This window comes from Cryptomeria japonica, chromosome 7, assembly GCF_030272615.1.
Source record: "Cryptomeria japonica chromosome 7, Sugi_1.0, whole genome shotgun sequence".
NCBI lineage: Eukaryota > Viridiplantae > Streptophyta > Pinopsida > Cupressales > Cupressaceae > Cryptomeria > Cryptomeria japonica.
The window spans coordinates 601,722,370-601,743,414 of NC_081411.1; the positions used below are offsets into that span (position 1 = coordinate 601,722,370).

General features: G+C 36.0%; 1 protein-coding gene across 2 annotated transcripts in view; it reads right to left on the reverse strand.

Annotated features, from left to right (window-relative positions):
• Positions 1-20,287, reverse strand: part of LOC131029656 (sodium/calcium exchanger NCL2) — a 198,457-nt gene extending 178,170 nt beyond the window's left edge. Inside the window, exon 1 of one of the 2 annotated variants that reach the window (XM_057960228.2) lies at positions 19,450-20,287. In XM_057960228.2, the coding sequence (XP_057816211.2) occupies positions 19,450-19,888 (439 nt within the window). In that variant the 5' untranslated portion in view covers positions 19,889-20,287. Of the gene's footprint in view, positions 1-12,692; positions 13,162-19,449 lie in introns of those variants that run through there. The other variant, XM_057960226.2, reaches the window with a different exon arrangement.
• Between the last annotated feature and the right edge of the window lie 758 nt (positions 20,288-21,045).

Below are 21,045 nucleotides of genomic sequence, written 5' to 3' on the forward strand. Positions count from 1 at the left end.
ATTCTCAACACTTCCTGTGTGTTGTTGGTCATGTCTATTGTTGAAACACTCTCTCTTCTAATATTATGGGGGGAGATAGAGTGCATAACGAACCAAACAACCCAGAGGATTTCATAAAGGAAGTTGTTGAGTGGAACTACTGTGTCGTAGGTGGGGTGGCAGATTTCATGGAAAGCCTCGTCGACTATGATGAACAACACTTGGCCCAATTTGCAACCTCTTGGTCTGGCAGAAGGGTCACTGTTGGGGGTGTCTCTTTTGATGTCTTTGTGGAATCTATTGCTTAGGTGATGGGCCTTTCCTTGGATAGGAGAAGATGGAAGAGAACCAATCATGTCGCCAACAGTGAGGAGCTAAAAAGATTTTTCAAGGGCAAGGAGGAACCGATGAAAATGCAAGGTGGGTTCGCAAAAGAAGAGTTGAAATACCCTTGGAACCAAATTTGTATGATGATTATGAATTATTTCATGTTGGAAGGTCGTTATAAGGTATTGAACCTACTTAACCATTTCCGCAATAATGATCTTCTTTGCTTGCCATTTTTTCTACTGCATTCTTTAGAGGTTTCGATTAAGGAAGCCTTAGACCCTAAAAATGGGGATAAGCCGCCTATCCCTCTGCATCAGAGCCTCATTTACAGGTTATACAACTTCCACTTGTCCCTCTACCCTCCCAGGAATCTCATGATATTCCAACCCTAGTTGGCTACTTCACACCCCTTTTCCACCTTCTCTAGTGGCCTTGCTCTCCCCAAAAAATTTCAATTTGAGAATGAAGCCTTGACTTCCCCTCAGTTCTCCTCCTCTGTTTCTATCATGGAGATTGCCCCACACTTTGTGTCCTCTTCCTCAACTGGGAAAGATAAAAGCCACACTCCTACCAAGGGTAAAGGGAAATCCCATTCAAAACGTAAGAGAATTATCATCGACAATTCTTCCTCTAATGACTTGGAGGATGAAAACCCTACCCCAGACACTAAAGGAAAGAGGAGGTCCTGCAGATATGCTTCCAAGGGTTCTTCGAAGAAGTCTTCGAAGAAGAAGATGAAATCCCAAAATGTCTCTGACTCTGAGGAGGATGACACTCATGGCAAGGATGGGGGTGTTTTGTATGGGTCGGCAGGTGGTGAGGATATTAAGGTGTCTATGCATGGGATTGAGGAAGGTATTTATGGGACCCCTACTAGTGTTGGTAATGTTACGTTTGTTGAGGAGCCTGTGGACCAAATTAAACTTATGGACCATGATGAGGTTATGAATATGGTGGACCCAGACACTAATAGTTCTGGAGCTCGGATTGTTATTGTCCCTGGGGATGATGTGGCTAAGGAAGCGACAACTACCAAGGATGACAAGGAGAATTTGGGTGTTGATAGTTTGATCAATCAGGAGGAGGAAGAGATTCCGAAGGGGATCCCTACCATTGAGCAACTCCAGAACATTACCAGTGAAGTCCATGACCTTCTGAAACGTATTGACAACTTGGGCCCACTCCTGGATGCTAAGGTCATCAGAGACAAGATAAAAGAGATCACATGCAGGATTGATGATCATGATAATCAATTTGTTAGCATCAATAAGTTTTGTCTATAGGTGTTGCATAGCTCGGCGTTAACTCTCTCCCTCCTGTGGGAGCACACTGTTGTTGATGATGTAGATAAGGAGGAGGCCAGTGAGATTTATAAATTTATGTGCAATGACTGGAATAGGGTCATTGAGATGATTGGGGTCCGCAAGTGGGCCCCTTAGTTCTTTTCTTGCTAGTCTTTGTTTTGGTCAGGGTCCCCCTTGTTTTGTTGTTTCAAACTCTTTGTATGTTTTTTTATCTTTGGATGACTGTTGTTCTAGTGTTGCTTAAGTCTTATTTTAGTGTTGTTTTGTGGCTTCTTATAGTTCTTGCTATGTAAAGGGTCAGCCCCCTGGTTAACGCTGCTTTTTAATCAAAAACATTTTGTAGATGTTTTGTTCAATTTTACCAGATTATATGATATTCATTGTATTATCATTTCATTGATGAGTGTCATGAACTTATGATCCAAATATGTTGTAGAGGACTGAATATATGAATTTGATAAAGATTTTAGATATGTTCACATGTTTGAACGCATTTATTTTGTTCTTATTGTTTTGGACCTTTTATTAAGGTAAGTGCACAAAGATGGTGGTCAGAAAAGTGGACAAACCAAAAAAAAAACATGAAAAACACCAAAACGCACACGAGATATTTCAAATTTAAAGAACCCCATACGCGTTTAGGCTCATTTTGCCGAGCCTAACCAAAGCTAAACCGCGTGCGCGGTTTAAAACATACTAACCGCGTATGCGGTTTAAAGAATACTAACCACGTATGCGGTTTAAAAACTTAAACCACGTACGCGGTTCTGTCTATCAATAAAATGCAATTCACTTACATTCCATTAGGTTTTTCAGTAGGATATTGTAACGTCATAAATTGTACGCACTTGCTAAAGCAGTACAATTTAACACCTAGTTTAGCACCCGCCTTGGCGCAGTTGCACTTTGCATGGCATTTCCCCTTTAGCACTTAATTAATCAAATTAATTAGGTCTAAAGGTTCTATTTCACCATTTTCCACATCACAAAGTCGGGCCCTTTCATTAAAGCGTGCCCCTTTCATTTTATTCCTCCAATACATCACTTAATCAAAAACCCTAATTAGGCCCTATTCTGAGCTTGGGGGCTTAATTTCGAGGGTCATAACATCTCGAAATCACCTGTAACTTTGGGATTCTCTCTAAAATCATCATATCTGACGGTCCTGAAAATTTGGTGAAAAGTTGTCGGGACCGTGGCGCCCGGAGTGCACACGGTCCCGGACATTTTTCCCGAAATTTTAGGAGCGCGATCCAATCATAAAATAAAGCTTGACCCCAAGAAATTGGCGGGATATTCAATCTCTAGGTCGGCCAAAAGACGAAATTGCGACCTAGGGTTTCATACATAAGAGCTCTCTTTCTTCATTTGAAAGGATCCGATTTTTGTTTTCAGGAACTTCAGATGCAGCGAAAGAGCAGATCTTTGAAGACTTCAACATCTTACAACATCCCTCTATCAAGCATTTATCAATTCCATTCATCCATTTAGGGCTTGGAAGACATTGAAGAACAATAGGAGATTACCGACTGAAGATTGGCTTGTACTCCTCCCTTGAGGGTTGGGTATGATTTCATGTTGTTTTCATGTCTTTACATAAGCTTCAATACATCATTTATTCATGCTTTAGATCACTTTGCATCTTGATTTAGAGCATTTACGTTATCATTTACAAGCAATTAGGGTTTACTTTCTAGGTTGCTCTAGTTTGCTTTCTTGCATTTTAGGACCTTGCATACACACTAGGTCTGCACACACAATACATTTTACAAAACAACTTGGCTATTCGTGGAGGTGGAAATCACCGAAGCGGGGGTTTGACTAAGGCAAAACCCTATATAGCCGCCCATACACCCTTTTCCAGATATCATTGCAGGTTTCGGGATTCAGACGTCGCCGCGGGATACAGATCCGGAGAGAGAAGGTCGAGACAGCACTCTGTATCAAATTGCAGAGCAGAAGACTGGGACAGGGGCGCTGGGCGCCCTGGTCCTGCCAGGACAGGGGCGCTGGGTGCCCTGGTCCCTGGGACAGAGGCGCTGGGCGCCCTGGTCCTCCGGACAGACAGCTTTCCGACAGTGTTCCAAAGTGCAGAACAGCAGTTTCCGGTGCAGTTTTCAGGACAGTGGCGCCCGCGCCCCCGTCCCGAACATTTTCAGTCCGATTTTGACTCCGGGTACACATCTGCATTCTTATTTCATCCTTGTATTTACAGCTGTTCATTGTTTAATCTCAATTCTGCAATCTTGTTATTAGTTCATACTTGCATTTTGGGATTAGGGTTTGAACTTGCATTACTTGATCTTACAATTTCAACAAGGGAATAGAAATCCTAATAGATATCCCGTGTCTCTCTCTTTCACCAAAAGAAGTAGCCAATTGTGCGATATCTCTAGGCTCTTTCGTATTCCGTAATGTGTGTCAAAAGGTAGGATTAGGGCATGTTAACCTAGTCTCACTTTTTCCCCCACACAGATATATACATAATATATAACATTTAAGTATAAGTGACATTTCTCTTTGTCTTTTATCTGTCTTTTATCTTTCTTATACTTTAAGTTATATTTTATGTATATATTGTGAGGATGTTTGAGAGTGGTTCCAGATCTCTAAGAGTTATAATGCAGATTCTAGTTTTTTGAGTATTCTTATAAATTTCAAACTTAGTCAAATTTCAATAATCAGCATGCTCATATCAGCATTATGTCTCTCATCTCTTCCCTACATTTCCCCTCTCTCTTCCTTAACCCCTACCTTTTTGTCTCTTAGGCATCTCCCTCTCTACTTTCTTCCCTCTCTCGGGTATCTTTCTATCTCTTTCTCATCTCCCTCACCCTCTTTCTCTCTTTCATATATCCCTCTCTTTCTCCCCCTCTCTCAAATATCTTTATCTCTCACTCTCTCCCCATCTCTTAAGTGTCTCTCTCTCTCATTCTCTCCCTCTCCCTCCCCCTCCCTTTCTCTTACTTTGTCAAGTATCTCTCTCTCTCTCTCTCTCTCTCTCTCTCTCTCTCTCTTCTATAAAGTCTCTCTATCTCTCTCTCTCTCTCTGAAGTCTCTCCCTCTCATCCTCATTCTCTCTATCTCACTCTCTCCTTCTCTCAGGTGTGTCTCTCTCATTCTCTCCCTCTCCCCTCTCATTCTCTCCCTCTCCCCTCTCCCTCCCTCTCCCTTTCTCATTACCTCTCTTTCTCACTCTCTCCCTCTCTCCCTCTCTTCGCACCTCTCTCTCTCTCTAGTCTGTAGTAATATCCTCTCTCTCTCTCTCTCTCTCTCTCTCTCTCTCTCTCTCTCTCTCTCTCTCTCTCTCTCTCTCTCTCTCTCACACACACACACACACACACACACACACACACATTTATCTCTTGTCTCTCCCTCTCAGTCTCTATCTCAGTCTCCTTGTCTCTTAGGTGTATCTCTCTCCCATTTCCTCCCTCTCCTCCCCATCTCTCCCTCTCTAGGGTCAAAAGTTATTCTCAGGGGTCATATGGTATCCTAGGGATCCATGCATGTGTCCTAAGGGGTCATAGGACACCATATGACCCATAACGACACATAAGAGGTCATATGGTATCCTAAGGGGTCATCAGACACCATATGACCCCTTAGCACACTATATGACCTCTTAGGACACCATACGACCGATAACGACACCATATGGAGTCTTAAGGGGTCAAATAGTGTCCTAAGGGGTTGTAGGAGACCATATGACCCCTTAGGACACCATATGATCCCTAATGACACCATATGGTGTCCTAAGTGGTCATACGGTGTCCTAGGGGTCATATGACACCATAGGACATATAACGATACCATATGATGTCCAATGGGTCATTGGACACCATATGACCCTTAGAACACAATACGACCCCTAACAACATCTAAAGGGTCATAGGACACTATATGATCCCTTAGAATACCATAAGACCTATAATGATGCCAAATAGTGTCCTAAGGGGTCATAGAACACCATATGACCCTTTTGGGCACCACATGGTGATGTTATGGGTCGTATGGTATCCTGAGGGGTCATATGGCATCCTATGACCCCTTAGGACACCATATGATGTTGTTATGGGTTGTATGGTGTCCTAAGGGGCCTATGACCCCTTAGGACACCATATGATGTCGTTATGGGTTGTATGGTGTCCTAAGGGGTCATAGGACACCATATGACCTCTTAGGAAACAATATGACCTCTACTGACACCTAAGGGATCATATGGTGTCCTAGGAGGTCATAGAATACCATATGACCCTTCAGGACACCATACGACCCATAATAACACCATATGGAGTCTTAAGGGATCATATGGTGTCCTAAGGGATCATAGAACACCATATGACCCATAATGACACGTAAGAGGTCATATGGAGTCCTAAGGGGTTATAAGACACCATATGACCCCTTAGCACACCATACAACCCATAATGATACCAAATGGTGTCCTAAGGGGTCATAAAACGCTATATGACCTCTTAGGACACCATACGACCCATAATGACACCATATGGAGTCCTAATGGGTCAAATAGTGTCCTAAGGGGTCGTAGGATACCATATGACCCCTAACGACACCATATGGTGTCCTAAGTGGTCATAAGGTGTCCTAGGGGTCATACAACAACATAAGACACATAACGATACCATATGGTGTCCTAATGGCTCATAGGACACCATATGACCCTTAGAACACAATACGACGGCTAACAACATCTAAGGGGTCATATGGTATCCTAAGGGGTCATATGACACTATATGATCCATTAGAACACCATAGGACCTATAATGATGCCAAATAGTATCCTAACGGGTCATAGAACACCATATGACCCTTTAGGGCACCATACAGTGTTGTTATGGGTCGTATGGTATCTTGAGGGGTCATATGGCATCCTATGACCCCTTAGGACACCATATGGTGTCGTTATGGCTCGTATGGTGTCTTAAGGGGTCATATGGTGTTCTAAGGGGTCATAGGACACCATATGACCTCTTAGGAAACAATGTGACCTCTACTGACACTTAAGGGACCATATGGTGTCCTAAGAGGTCATAGAATACCATATGATCCTTTAGGACACCATACAACCCATAACAACACCATATGGAGTCCTAAGGGATCATATGGTGTCCTAACGGGTCAAAGAACACCATATGACCCTTTAGGGCACCATATGGTGTTGTTATGGGTCGTATGGTATCTTGAGGGGTCATATGGCATCTTATGACCCCTTAGGACACCATATGGTGTCGTTATGGGTCGTATGGTGTCTTAAGGGGTCATATGGTGTTCTAAGGGGTCATAGGACACCATATGACCTCTTAGGAAACAATGTGACCTCTAATGACACCTAAGGGACCATATGTTGTCCTAAGAGATCATAGAATACCATATGACCCTTTAGGACACCATACAACCCATAATAACACCATATGGAGTCCTAAGGGATCATATGGTGTCCTAAGGGATCACAGAACACCATATGACCTGTTAGGACACCATATGACCCATAACGACACATAAGAGGTCATATGGAGTCCTCAGGGGTCATAAGACACCATATGACCCCTTAGCACACCATACAACCCATAATGACACCAAATGGTATCCTAAGGGGTCATAAAACACTATATGACCTCTTAGGACACCATACGACCCATAATGACACCATATGGAGTCCTAAGGGGTCAAATAGTGTCCTAAGGGGTCGTAGGAGACCATATGACCACTTAGGACACCATATGACCCCTAATGACACCATATGGTGTCCTAAGTGGTTATAAGGTGTTCTAGGGGTCATACGACAACATAAGACACATAATGATACCATATGGTGTCCTAATGGGTCATAGGACACCATATGACCCTTAGAACACAATACGACCCCTAACAACATCTAAGGGGTCATATGGTATCCTAAGGGGTCATAGGACACTATATGATCCCTTAGCACACCATAGGGCCTATAATGACATGTAAGGGATCATATGGTATCGTAAGGGGTCATAGAATACCATAAGACCCTTTACGACACCATATGACCCATAACGACACCATATGGATTCCTAAGGGGTCATATGGTGTCCTAAGGGATCATAGAACACCATATGACCCATAAAAACACCTAAGGGGTCATGATACACCATATGACCTCTTAGTACACCATATGACCCATAAATATTATCCAACCAATACATCCACACAATCCAAAGAAACCAATACGTTCATTTTCTTCAATCGTTCTACTTTATATCCTATCTTCTTTAAAAAGAAAAAGAAAACCGACCACCTTGTCAATCTTCTTATCACCTTAATTAATTAAATTAATTAGGTCTAAGGTTCTATTTTATCATCTTCCACATCATAAAGTTGGGCCTTTTCATTAAAGTGTGCCCCTTTCATTTTATTCCTCCAATACATCATTTAATCAAAAACCCTAATTAGGTCCTATTTTGAACTTGGGGGCTTGATTTCGGGGGTCAAAACATCTTGAAATCAACTGTAACTTCGGGATTCTCTCTAAAATCATCATATCTGACAGCCCTGAAAATTTGGTGAAAAGTTGTCGAGACCATGGCGCCCGGAGAGGACCATGGCGCCCGGAGTGCACATGGTCCCGGACATTTTTCCTGAAATTTTAGGAGCACGATCCAATCATAAAATAAAGCTTAACCCCAAGAAATTGGCGGGAGATTCAATCTCTAGGTCGGCCAAAAGTTGAAATTAAGACCTAGGGTTTCATATATAAGAGCTCTCTTTCTTCATTGGAAATGATCAAAATTTTTGGTTTCAGGGACCTTCTATGCAGCAAAAGAGCAGATCTTTGGAGACTTCAACAACATTCAACATCCATCCATCAAGAATTCATCAATTTCATTCATCCATTTAGGGCTTTGAAGACATTGAAGAGCAATAGGGGATCACCGACTGAAGATTGGCTTGTACCCCTCCCTTGGGGGTTGGGTATGATTTCATGTTGTTTTCATGTCTTTGCATAAGCCTCATTATATCACTTGTATTCATGCTTTAGATCTCTTTACATCTTGATTTGGAGCATTTACATTATCATTTGCAAGCAATTAGGGTTTACTTTCTAGGTTGCTCTAGTTTGCTTACTTGCATTTTAGGATCTTGCACACACACTACTTTTACAATACAACTTGGCTATTTGTGGAGGTGGAAATCACCAAAGCGGGGGTTTGACTAAGGCAAAACCCTATATAGCCGCCCACCATACCTTTTTAGATATAAGTGTAGGTTTCAGGATTCGGACGACGCCGCAAGTTGCAGATCCGACGGAAGCAGACGGAGACTGAACTTCACACCAAATTTCAGAGCAAAAGACTAAGATAGGGGCGTGGGGCGCCCTGGTCCTGCCAGGACAAGGGCGCTGGGCGCCCTGGTCCTTCTTTCAGACAACAGTTTCAGCATTTTTCTGACAGCTTTTCAGGTTGCAAAACAACAGTTTCAGGTGCAGAATCAGGACAGTGGCGCTTGCGCCCCCGTCCCGAACATTTCCACTCAGATTTTAACCCCAGGTACGCATCTGCATTCTTGTCTTGTCCTTGTGTTTACAGCTTTCCATTGTTTAAATCTCAATTCTACAATCTTGTGCTCAAAGTTACTAGTTCATACTTACACTTTAGGGTTAATAGTTGAACTTGTATCATTCTATCTATCATTTGCAACAAAGGAATAGAAATCCTAATAGGTAGCCCATGGCTCTCTCTTCCACAGAAAGAAGTAGCCAATTGTGTGATACCTCTAGGCTCTTTCGTATTCCACAAGTGTGTGATTGAAAGTGAGATTAGGGCATGTTTGCTTGGTGTCACTTTTTCCCCACACAGTATATATACTTAATATATTATATATTATTATATAAATATTATATATTATATATATACACATATTACATATACAATATCATACTATACACACTCCCAAAATTTAAACATTAAAAGTGTGTACGCGCTTTTTATACTATAAATAGTGCGTACGCACTTTTTATAGTATAAATAGAGCATACGCGCTTTTTATAGTTAACATAGACCGTACGCGCTTCTTACACCATAAGTACCCCGTACGCGCTTTTTATACCATAGGTACCCCGTACACGCTTTTGACTGTTTAGACTTGGAAATAGGCCTGGTTGACAAAGCTACGGTTTGGAAGTTTGATTTCCCTCCATTTCCCTCCTTTTTGACGTGTTTTATTTTATCAACTTGGTTTCTCGACTTTGTCATCATCAGGTTTACACTTCATCAAGTGGGTATTTCTAAAATTGCCACCATATTTTCACCCATCTTCTTAGTTTGCTAACCATATAGTTTTTTTAAAATTTGAACAACAATAACATATTATTATTGAATTTCTTTTACCAGTGTCTCCATAGTTCTCACAGACATATGTGCACCATTTTTTTAATAACTTTTGATATACTTATCCAAATTTTAAAAAAATTATATATTATTGTAGTGCACTTGATTCTTTACAATTTAAAAAAAAAAAATGTATTTTTTATATTTTTAGTGCAACTTATGCTTCGCACACGAACAGGTATCTAATTTTCAGGATGTGCTCGATTGGAAAAATCATAAAAAAAAAAAAATCAACAAAAAATTACAAAAAAATACACATCTTCTAGTGCTCACTCTTAACTATCTTTTTGCCAAAGGATTTGCCAAAATACTAAATCTAACTATGACTTTTTTTATGCGCACGTCGGACACTATGTTATGTTTTTTCTGAAAAAATCAGGGTCTTTTTTTCATGCGCGAAAGATTTGACCCCCTTAATCTTATCCAATTTTGAAAAAGTTTAGTAGTTTGGAAACTAGATTCAGAGTACTACAATATTTGTTCTTTGATTATCTTCATATCTTTAGTGGATGACTTTCAAATTTTACCTCCAAGTTTAGGTTCACCCGATTTCAGAAGAAAAAAATGTGTCCACTTATACCCCCTTTTTGACCACCATCTTTGTGCACTTACCCATTAAAAAAAATGATTGTTTGTTTATTGAACCTTACTAATTAGTTACTATAAATACTAATATTGATAAAATAAATGACCAATTGTTAAACAAATATTACCCTAAGATATTATGTCATATTAAGATTTGACAAATAATTTTTTTTTAATGAAATAATTTATTTATCATGTTGTTATAAAAAAATCACATATTTATATTAGAATCTTATTTTATGAATTTCCCTTTGTATAATAATGAAAATTAATACAATATTACACTTATACCATGTTACAAAATTAACAAATTAATACAATATTACACTTATGCCATGTTACAAAATTAACAAATTAATACAATATTACACTTATACCATGTTACAAAATTAACAAATTAATACAATATTACACTTATACCATGTTACAAAATTAACAACCACTTTGCAGATCAATAAAAATTAAATTATATAACAATTAACAACCACTTAATTAATTTAGTTAAGTTTTATTTTCTCAAATTAAAATTCAAAATAAAAATTAAGTTATATAAATTATTTTGGTATACAATTATTTAATTTTAAAATTAAACAAAATATTATTCTTCTTTGGAAATTTAAAATAATCGTAAAACATTTATAAATAGTTTAATCAATTTATTATTATTGTGATTATAATTGAATATTATTTTAAAATTTATTATTATTTCAAATATTTTAATTAAATGATTTTTAAATATAAGATTGGGTAGTTATAGTTAATTATAAGTTTGGAGTTAGAAAAAAATGACTAATCTAACCAACCTCCTAATTGTAAACTCACATATTAACTAATGGAAGAAACATATAAATTATTTATATATTTAAAATCTATTTAAATAATAAATATAAGATTGTTAACTTTATTTTTATACATGTATACAAAATGATTTTGGGAATTTTTTAATTTATTTTAGGTGATTATTTTAGATATGTTTAGATGTTCTGGCTTAGTTTATAATTTCTCTTGATTTGGTTCTCTTAGCCTCACATTTTTATTTTGACTTTCGAAAATAAAATTTAACCTTCATTCAAACAATTTTCATATTCTAACATATCAAGGCTTTACTAGAATAAGGTTGGGTGATGTCTTAACTCAATTTTAAGTCATATGTGATTGATTGATTCACTATTACAAAGTTTTAATTTACTATTAGGCCCAATTTGATTCTTTTCTAAGTAACTCACTAACTCTTGCATCAAGACTTTAAAATTGTAAGCCTAAGACATTTAAAAATAGACATCACTATAGAATGTTTTAATAAAGCAAAGAATCCTACCCATCCATCATTTTAAGACAACTTATAACTTAGTTCTTCCACTAGGTCATTTTGGAACCTATTGTCTTGCATTTTGTTGTATCAGCTCTGAAGTTTTAAGTAGTTAACATAATCATAATTTCATCATCTTCATATGTATTTTTTTATTCGTCCCCTCTCCCTCTCCCTCTCCCTCTCCCTATATACTTATCTATCTCTTCATCTCTCTCTAACTCTTCCTTTCTATTTGTCTATTTTTATTTCTCCATAGACCTCTATCTATTTCTCTCCCTCCTCTTTCCTCTTTACACTTTGGGCAGGAACTTGCTATGCGTCTCTTGTTTATTAACGAAGCGTTTGAAACTTGTAATATTCAAAGTCTTATAAATCCTAAACACAGTCATATGTTATATCTGTATTTTAAGATAAACTCCAAAATTTCAACCTTAAAAATCTGATTATCGTTCCATTATAAACAGATTCTGTGTCTTTTCAAAACAGCAACTTAAAACCATTCGGCTATTTTCAGAAAGCAAATTTTCAAATCCACGGGACTGTCATGGAAATTTTTAAAAAAACACAAACCTCTTCTTGGAGGATGATCAAAGGGATAGACAAATTGAAATTGAAAAGCACTGATTTGAGATTTCAGAAGGTAAATTTTCAAATCCAAAGGCTGCCATTGGAAATTTAAAAAAAAACACAAATCTCATCTTACACGAGGAAGATGAAAGGGCTAAACAAATTGAAATTGAAATTGGAAAGCACTGATTTCAGGGCAGAAACAAAAGAGAGAACAAGTAAGAAATGGCCTACCTAGAATGAGCAAAGAGTCAGGAAAAGCTCCAAGAACAGGCAAAAGCAAGCCTCCAATAAGACGAGGCCCTAAAACGGCCAATAGCAGTTCGCTTCCGTCGGCCATAAATTTGGCCGCCAAATACATGAGATAACCATACGACAGCAGCAGAAACAAATTTCCAAGAGCAGTCGTAGTGCAGGGCATAAATCCGTATGTTTCATCACAACTGCTACTCTCCAGATCTTTCCTTTCCCAACCAGAAGACACCTTTGCAATAAATCCTTTTGAAATCTTGCCCTCAAATACATCCGACACCAGATTTGCTCCGGGATCGAGTCCCGCTGCCGATTTCCTCAAAAGAAATCCGGCTTTTCCAGCGCCTTGGACACCCGCGCACAGCAGTAAGATCAAAATGATGATAAATCCTTTCATGGGCGGTCTGGTTAACCGTTCCATTGAAATTTTCATATCTAGTTGAAAATTTGTTCCGCTAGGAACTTCGCCGACCTTTTGAAAAAGGGTACGTCCACGAACCAGACCGTTAGGGACAATAAAAAATATGTCAGAATTGGTTTTCACTTTTTCTTTTGAACTGTCTTGTCAGCAGAAAATTACGCAATTTAAAGATGTAGAAGAGGCAGATTCAAGGCAGAGGACTTGAAGTGCATTCCATGGAGTACGGACTGGAAGAATGCCTATTATAGTAAAATGGCGCAAGTTTAGGTTGATTGGAAATTCAGGGCCGCCATTTTCGGTCTAGATCGAATGTTTCTTCTGTATGGCGCTTCCTCGATCCATGTATAAAACGCCAAAATGAGAAAATTCCCAAATCCCCGAATCTAGTCCTCGAATTAAACGTCATACTAGCCATGGATAGATATCTTTAGTTGCTGGCAAAAAAATTTTTTTTTTAAGAGTGTAATTGTGAAAAGTTGGGAGAGAGTTATTCTTAAGGAGCTTTTATTTTTAAATAGATAATATCATTCACGATAGAATAGTGGAGAGGATTTAGTAGTTGAGCATCTTAATTTTGTGTCTGAAATCTCATATGATGATTCAAATTACTTTGTTTTTTTATCAACAATTTATTTGGAATTTTCCCTTCTTATAACTAAAGTTTTCAGGTCAACATCATCAAATATGATGCCATTTAGCATGTTTTTTGTTGAGGTGTCCAAAAAGGTCACAAAAAATTTAAATTGGTAGTTGTACACTAAGTTATATTTTATTGGTGCACTAAAGTGACATCACATGATTTGTTGATTTGTAGATCTAAATAATACATTACATTCAATTATTGGTACTCATGGTCGAACATTAACAATTTTAAAGTCGGGAACACTATTTTAGTGTTGTTATGTGGTTACTTATAGTTCTTGTTATGTAAAGGGTCAGCGCCCTACTTTTTTAATCAAAAATATTATGTTGATGTTTTGTTCAATTTTATCAGATTATATGATATTCATTGTATTATCATTTCATTGATGAGTGTCATGAACTTATGATCCAAATATGTTCTAGAGGACTGAATATATGAATTTGATAAAGATTTTAGATATGTTCACATGTTTGAACGCATTTATTTTGTTCTTATTGTTTTGGACCTTTTATTAAAAAAATGATAATTTGGTTATTGAACCTTACTAATTAGTTACTATAAATACTAATATTGATAGAATAAATGACAATTGTTAAACAAATATTACCCTAAGATATTATGTCATTAAGATTTGACAAATAATTTTTATTAATGAAATAATTAATTTATCATGTTGTTATTAAAAAAAAATCTTATTTTATGAATTTCACTCCATGTTGTTTTCGGCCCTAGCTCACCCGGTCGTGGATCGCAACTTAAGGCGTGGGTATGCTCCCCATGGTCTTGAGTTCGAGTCTCTGACTGTGTTAACTCTGTGTGTGTTGCTACCTTGTGAGTGGGTTGTACACACTGGGGGATTAGTCTTGCTTCGGCAAGGACACCTCCAGATTCCACGATAGTGAATATAAAAAAAAATTAATACAGTATTACACTTATACCATGTTACAAAATTAACCACTTTGTGGATCTGTGCCATCTGGACAAAGATATTATTATCTATTATGGAAAACATATCTTAATTTTTTAACTAACTTATGTTGGGTCCCACTTTATTACTTTAGTACCAATCCTACACTAGGGGCTACTATAGACCCTCAGACCTAAATTTAAGAGTCTTCATCTACCAGCTTTAGACTTGTTATTAAATTAAGTAGCGTCGGCTGAAATTTGTCAATACGTAACAAACAAATCCTTGCAAACACTGCAAATGGCATATTTCGGTTATCCGTCACCGTCGAGCAAGTTGAGGGAGGCAACCAGATAAAGGAAATGCACACAAATGTCAAATTTTAATTGCACGCCAGTTGCGTGCCTTGATATTTGACTTAAATGACACATTTATTACTTTCGACGACCTATGTTTATGTAAAACAAGTTGGAATGAATCCACCCTCCCTTAAGTTGTATTATTGTTGCTCCTTCAAACTTAATGGTTCAATGTGGATTTTATGAAATTTAATTCAATTTGTTGTCGGAATGTTAAAAAGAAAAATTGAATTAGAATTAGAATTTACGTGTTTTGAGTAAATGTTGTATTTTTATTGCTCTCATTGCTCTTTCAAACAAATTATGGTTCAATATGGACTTGTATGTAATTTAATTTATTTTGTTGGAATGTTAAAAAGAAATATTCGATTAGAATTATAATCAGTTTAAAAGTATTTTTTTAAATAGTACATTTTCATAAATTAGCACATTTTTATTATTGTAAAGTGTATTATATATTTATCCTCATGTAAAGTAAGGGTGTTTAGTTTTGAACTTTTGAAATGCAAAATGTTTAATTATTATTATTTTTCTTTAACATTTATCTTTGTGTATTAGTGTCATAAGTTTTAAATTTGGTTATTTTAGAACAAGTTTTTAATGATGTCTATGACACCATTTATTCATAGATATTAAAAGTCAAAGACACTTTGTAGAGTTCTGAAAGGACAAACTTGCAGTTGTATAAGATCTTGATGCAATCAAAGGATGCTACTAAGGTTATACAAATGTCATCATAACATAAGAACAAAACAATGTGTATATTCTAGTCTTAGATTACATAAGTCTTAAAATAAATAATCTTCAATTTCAAATTAAATGTAAATTGCAACAACCAAAGAAACATTCTCTAAAAAATGACCAAAAAAATTAGAACTCATCTTATCATTTATATTCTACAAAAACTATAGAAATAAGCAAGCTCTCTATTTTATTTATTTCATTTTGGTGAATGTAAATCTTTCGTACTTCTTGCTTCAAACAATCTCCTCTAATTCTTATATCTTTTGAACATGTGTTTTTTTATTTTATATAACTTATTTTTAAGTCTGAGAAATTTCTTGAAACTATGGGTTCTTTCATTTCAAATATATCTTATGATCAACAAAGTAGTTTTGGGTGAAATTAAAACTACTTTGTATCTAAATAAGAAAAAATTTAAGACTAAATCTTTTTTGTTTGAAACTAATAGTTATAAAACAATTTTAAAATTCAAACAAAGTTGAATTTATATGTATGTTTCAACTAAATTAATTCTCAAATAAAAATATCATGATCAAAATAACTTCACCCAAAATTATTTATGTAACAACCTATGTTGTAGCTTAATCTTAAACCCTCTTCCAAAACAAATTAAATAAAAAATAAAAAATTCCAACATAAAATTTCTCTATGCGAATATGACAAATACTCTTTTGTAGAATTTATAATACAAGATTAGGGGAAAAAAAAATCTTATCTTTGTTTTCTTGTTAAAAAAGTCTACAAATTATAAAAAATGAAAAAGAAAATATGTAGTCTTTGTTTTCTTGTAAAAATGTTTACTCCCACTGTTTATTATGAATAGATTGATTCTGCACAAATTGTGTCGTCCCGTCAACGATACTGATGAAAAAAAGCCCATTAGCATCGTTACCAGCACGGCACAATTTGTGCAGGACCGATCTGCCGACAGATACGGCTTCAATTATTCACAATAAATGGAAAACCTGACAAACACGGAATTCACTGACAAGTCTTATACTCAATAATGTATCCACCATCAATGCAATGTGATTATTGGATAAAAAAGATAGATCTGGCCATTTCTTATAGCTGACGCCGTCTACATGCATGGAAAAAGGAAAGATGGCATATTGGGCTTGCGCAACTGGTCGAATAAAACGATAAAAAAATGTCTATGGAGCTTAGCGTCAAACATGAGCTCCAAAAGCACTGCATCGAAAGTCATTCGATTAAGGATCCTCCATACGCAGCTGTTGCAGGTTTTGATGAGCCCGAGGTGGTTGGAGTGGTGGATTCAAACTCCTTTTACATCCAACGATGGTTATTAAATATATTTTAGTTTAATATTATATTATATTTTATTTTATATATAATATTTATTATTAAAATTAATTTATAAGAATTATTTTTATTATTTTGTGTTCATTTCTATGGAATGTCCCATAAATTATGTTTTCAATATGTGACATTCTTTTGTATCATGTCTCTTATACATCTCAGTTTCATCTCCCTTATACATGCATTCATCACTTACTCTCATTATTATACCTACATTCACACCCAGTCCAATTCATTCTTCATTGTTTCAAGATTATTTCTACCTACTCAAGTTCATCTTTATGCCCCTCATTATTATACCTACATTTGCACCCAGTCCAATTCATTCTTCCTTGTCTCAAGATTATCTCTACCTTGTCAAGTTCATTTCCATGCTCTTTAAGATTCATCTCGCAACATTTGAGAATGAATCCATAACTAAAACATTCAAATTTGAATTCCAATATGTAAAAACTTAATTGACCTTCTATGAGTTGAAAGGGAGGAAGAGAGAGGGGAAGGGGTGTTCAAAGGGTAGAGGGAGGAAGAGGGTATATATATATATATATATATAGAGAGAGAGAGAGAGAGAGAGAGAGAGAGAGAGAGAGAGAGAGAGAGAGAGAGAGAGAGAGAGAGAGAGAGAGAGAGAGAGAGATTTGTCGTCAAAGTTGTGGAAGGCACGATCTTAGACTCATTTGTTATGAAATTGGAGCTTGCACGTAGCAAGAGTTGATATGTGATTAGATTAAACTTCACTGATAGACCAAAATTCCATCGACTAAAATTTCCTTTAAAACATACTCAAAAAATTATAATAAAATGTTCCAAAATATATTTTTATCTTTATTTGTTAGAATAAATATAATTTATGATATCATTGTTCAGTGGAATAAATAAAATTTATTTATTCTCGATTAAGAGGAGGGTAACTTATCACTATAATCGTCCACATGGTTGACGTACTTATTTGTTATTTTACGCTTATTTACTAAATTGCTCACTTTCTTTGTGTTTCTTAAATAAAGTAGTATTTTGAATAAATTGGAAACTCAATAAACTCTCTTTAAGATTTAAACCCTATGAATAAGACTAGAAACTCAAACCCTTAATTTCTTTGTTTAAGGAGTAAGTAGTTGACTGCATAACTCTTCTTTCAATAATTGTTTTTTTCCTTCCCCAAGAAAAATCCAAAATCATACCTATATTTGCAATTACTTGCCCTAAAACACCCTCTTCTTCCAACTATCTTGGTATTGTTTTTTCCCTAAAATTCATGACGATAAATAATGTAAATAATGTTAAACAAGCTAGACGTGTTGAGAACATTTTCAAAGGCAAAAAGGAGAAGAAGCTGGTGCTGAAAGAGATTTTTTAACTATAAGATTCAAACATATGCTTTTTGAGAGACTAAAAACAAGATTGCATTGTTGGAGGTTTTCAAAAACTTATGATGCTTTTAATGGGATCTGATGTGCTCTTTACTTGTCCGCTAGTTATGTGCTAATATATAATAAATTTAAAAAAAATATTTGACATATATTAAATGAAAAAAAATAGTAACTAAATAATATTTTCAAACGTAATTCAAAACAAATTAGTGTCATAATTTAGATAGGCAAAAGTTAATAACTGTATTAATTTATTTTGTATATATTTTATTTTAATTAAGATTTGGATTTTAGTAAGACTTTCGATTCAAACAAAATCCTCGTAATGTTAACAATGCCATTTAATATTTGTTTTTAGTAAAAAACACATTATCACTCGACTGACAAAACCTATTGTTTATTTTACATTAGATTAAGATTAAATACGATCTAAAATACAAAGTTTAACGGAATGGAGAAGGCCACCCACAACATGAATACACACTATCATATTATTATTATTTAACGAAGCGTTTGAAACTTGTAATATTCAAAGTCTTATAAATCCTAAACACAGTTTTATGTGACTATATCTGTATTTTAAGATAAACTCCAAAATTTCAACCTAAAAAATCTGATTGTCGTTCCATAATAAGCAAATTCTGTGTCTTTTCAAAACAGCAACTTAAAACCATTCGGCTATTTTCAGAAAGCAAATTTTCAAATCCACAGGACTGCCATGGAAATTTTAAAAAAAACACAAACCTCTTCTTGGAGGATGATCAAATGGATAGACAAATTGAAATTGAAAAGCACTGATTTAAGATTTCAGAAGGTAAATTTTCTAATCCAAAGGCTGCCATTGGAATTTAAAGAAAAAAAACACAAATCTAATCTTACACGAGGAAGATGAAAGGGCTAAACAAATTGAAATTGAAATTGAAAAGCACTGATTTCAGGGCAGAAACAAAAGAGAACAAGTAAGAAATGGCCTACCTAGAATGAGCAAAGCGTCAGGAAAAGCTCCAAGAACAGGCAAAAGCAAGCCTCCAATAAGACCAGGCCCTAAAACGGCCAATAGCAGTTCGCTTCCGTCGGCCATAAATTTGGCCGCCAAATACATGAGATAACCATACGCCAGCAGCAGAAACAAATTTCCAAGAGCAGTCGTAGTGCAGGGCATAAATCCGTATGTTTCATCACAACTGCTACTCTCCAGATCTTTCCTTTCCCAACCAGAAGACACCTTTGCAATAAATCCTTTTGAAATCTTGCCCTCAGATCCATCCGACACCAGATTTGCTCCGGGATTGAGTCCCGCTGCCGATTTCCTCAAAAGGAATCCGGCTTTTCCAGCGCCTTGGACGCCCGCGCACAGCAGTAAGATAAAAATGACGACAAATCCTTTCATGGCCGGTCTGGTTAACCGTTCCATTGAAATTTTCAGATCTAGTTGAAAATTTGTTCCGCTAGGAACTTCGCCGACCTTTTGAAATAAATAGCTTTTGTAGGATAACAACAAAATAAATAAGTTTTTGTCAATATGATATGGCCGTCAAACTCGGTAGACGAGAAAGTCGAAAAAGGGTGCGTCCACGATCGAGACCGTTAGGGAAAATAAAAAATTTGTCAGAATTGGTTTTCACTTTTTCTTTTGAACTGTCTTCTTAGCAGAAAATTACGCAATTTGAAGATGTAGAAGAGGCAGATTCAAGGCAGAGGACTTGAAGTGCATTCCATGGAGTACGGACTGGAAGAATGCCTATCATAGTAAAATTGCGCAAGTTTAGGTTGATTGGAAATTCAGGGCGGCCATTTTTGGTCTAGATCGAATGTTTCTTCTGTATGGCGCTTCCTCGATCCATGTATAAAACGCCAAAATGAGAAAATCCCCAAATCTAGTCCTCGAATTAAACGTCATACTAGCCATGGATAGATATCTTTAGTTGCTGGTAAAAATTAATTTTTTTAAAAATCTCATATGATGATTATGATGTCATTTAGCATGCTTTTTATTGAGGTGTCCAAAAAGGTCACAAAAAAATTAGACTGGTAGTTGTATACTGACTTGTGTTTTATTGGTGCACTAAAGTGACATCACATGATTTGTTGATTTGTAGATCTAAAAAATACATTACATTCATTTATTGGTACTCATGGTCAACATTAACAATTTTAAAGTCACGAACACTATTGTTGTTTGTTAAAAATATTGAGCATAAAATCAACAAATGTTATAACAACTATTGAAACATGCTCAACTATTGGATCCTCCCCCTAACAATCTTTTATTCATATTTAAGAAATAGAGGAAATTTTAATTGTTTGAATAGAATAATCAACTCTTATCAATTACTATTGTATACTAGTAGTTATCCTCTTGCTTTCATAGTATCATATATGCACAGGTTGTTGACATGTAAAGGTGGGACATGACATGTGTCATTTTAAGGGGCAATTGGTGGAAACTAGCCTAATTATGAAATTCCATAAGTAGAAATGTATAATTATGGTAAGTTTCTAGGTAGAGTTGTTTTAAAATGTTTTCATTTATTATATAGATCAATAATATCTGTAGTCACATAAATCTGT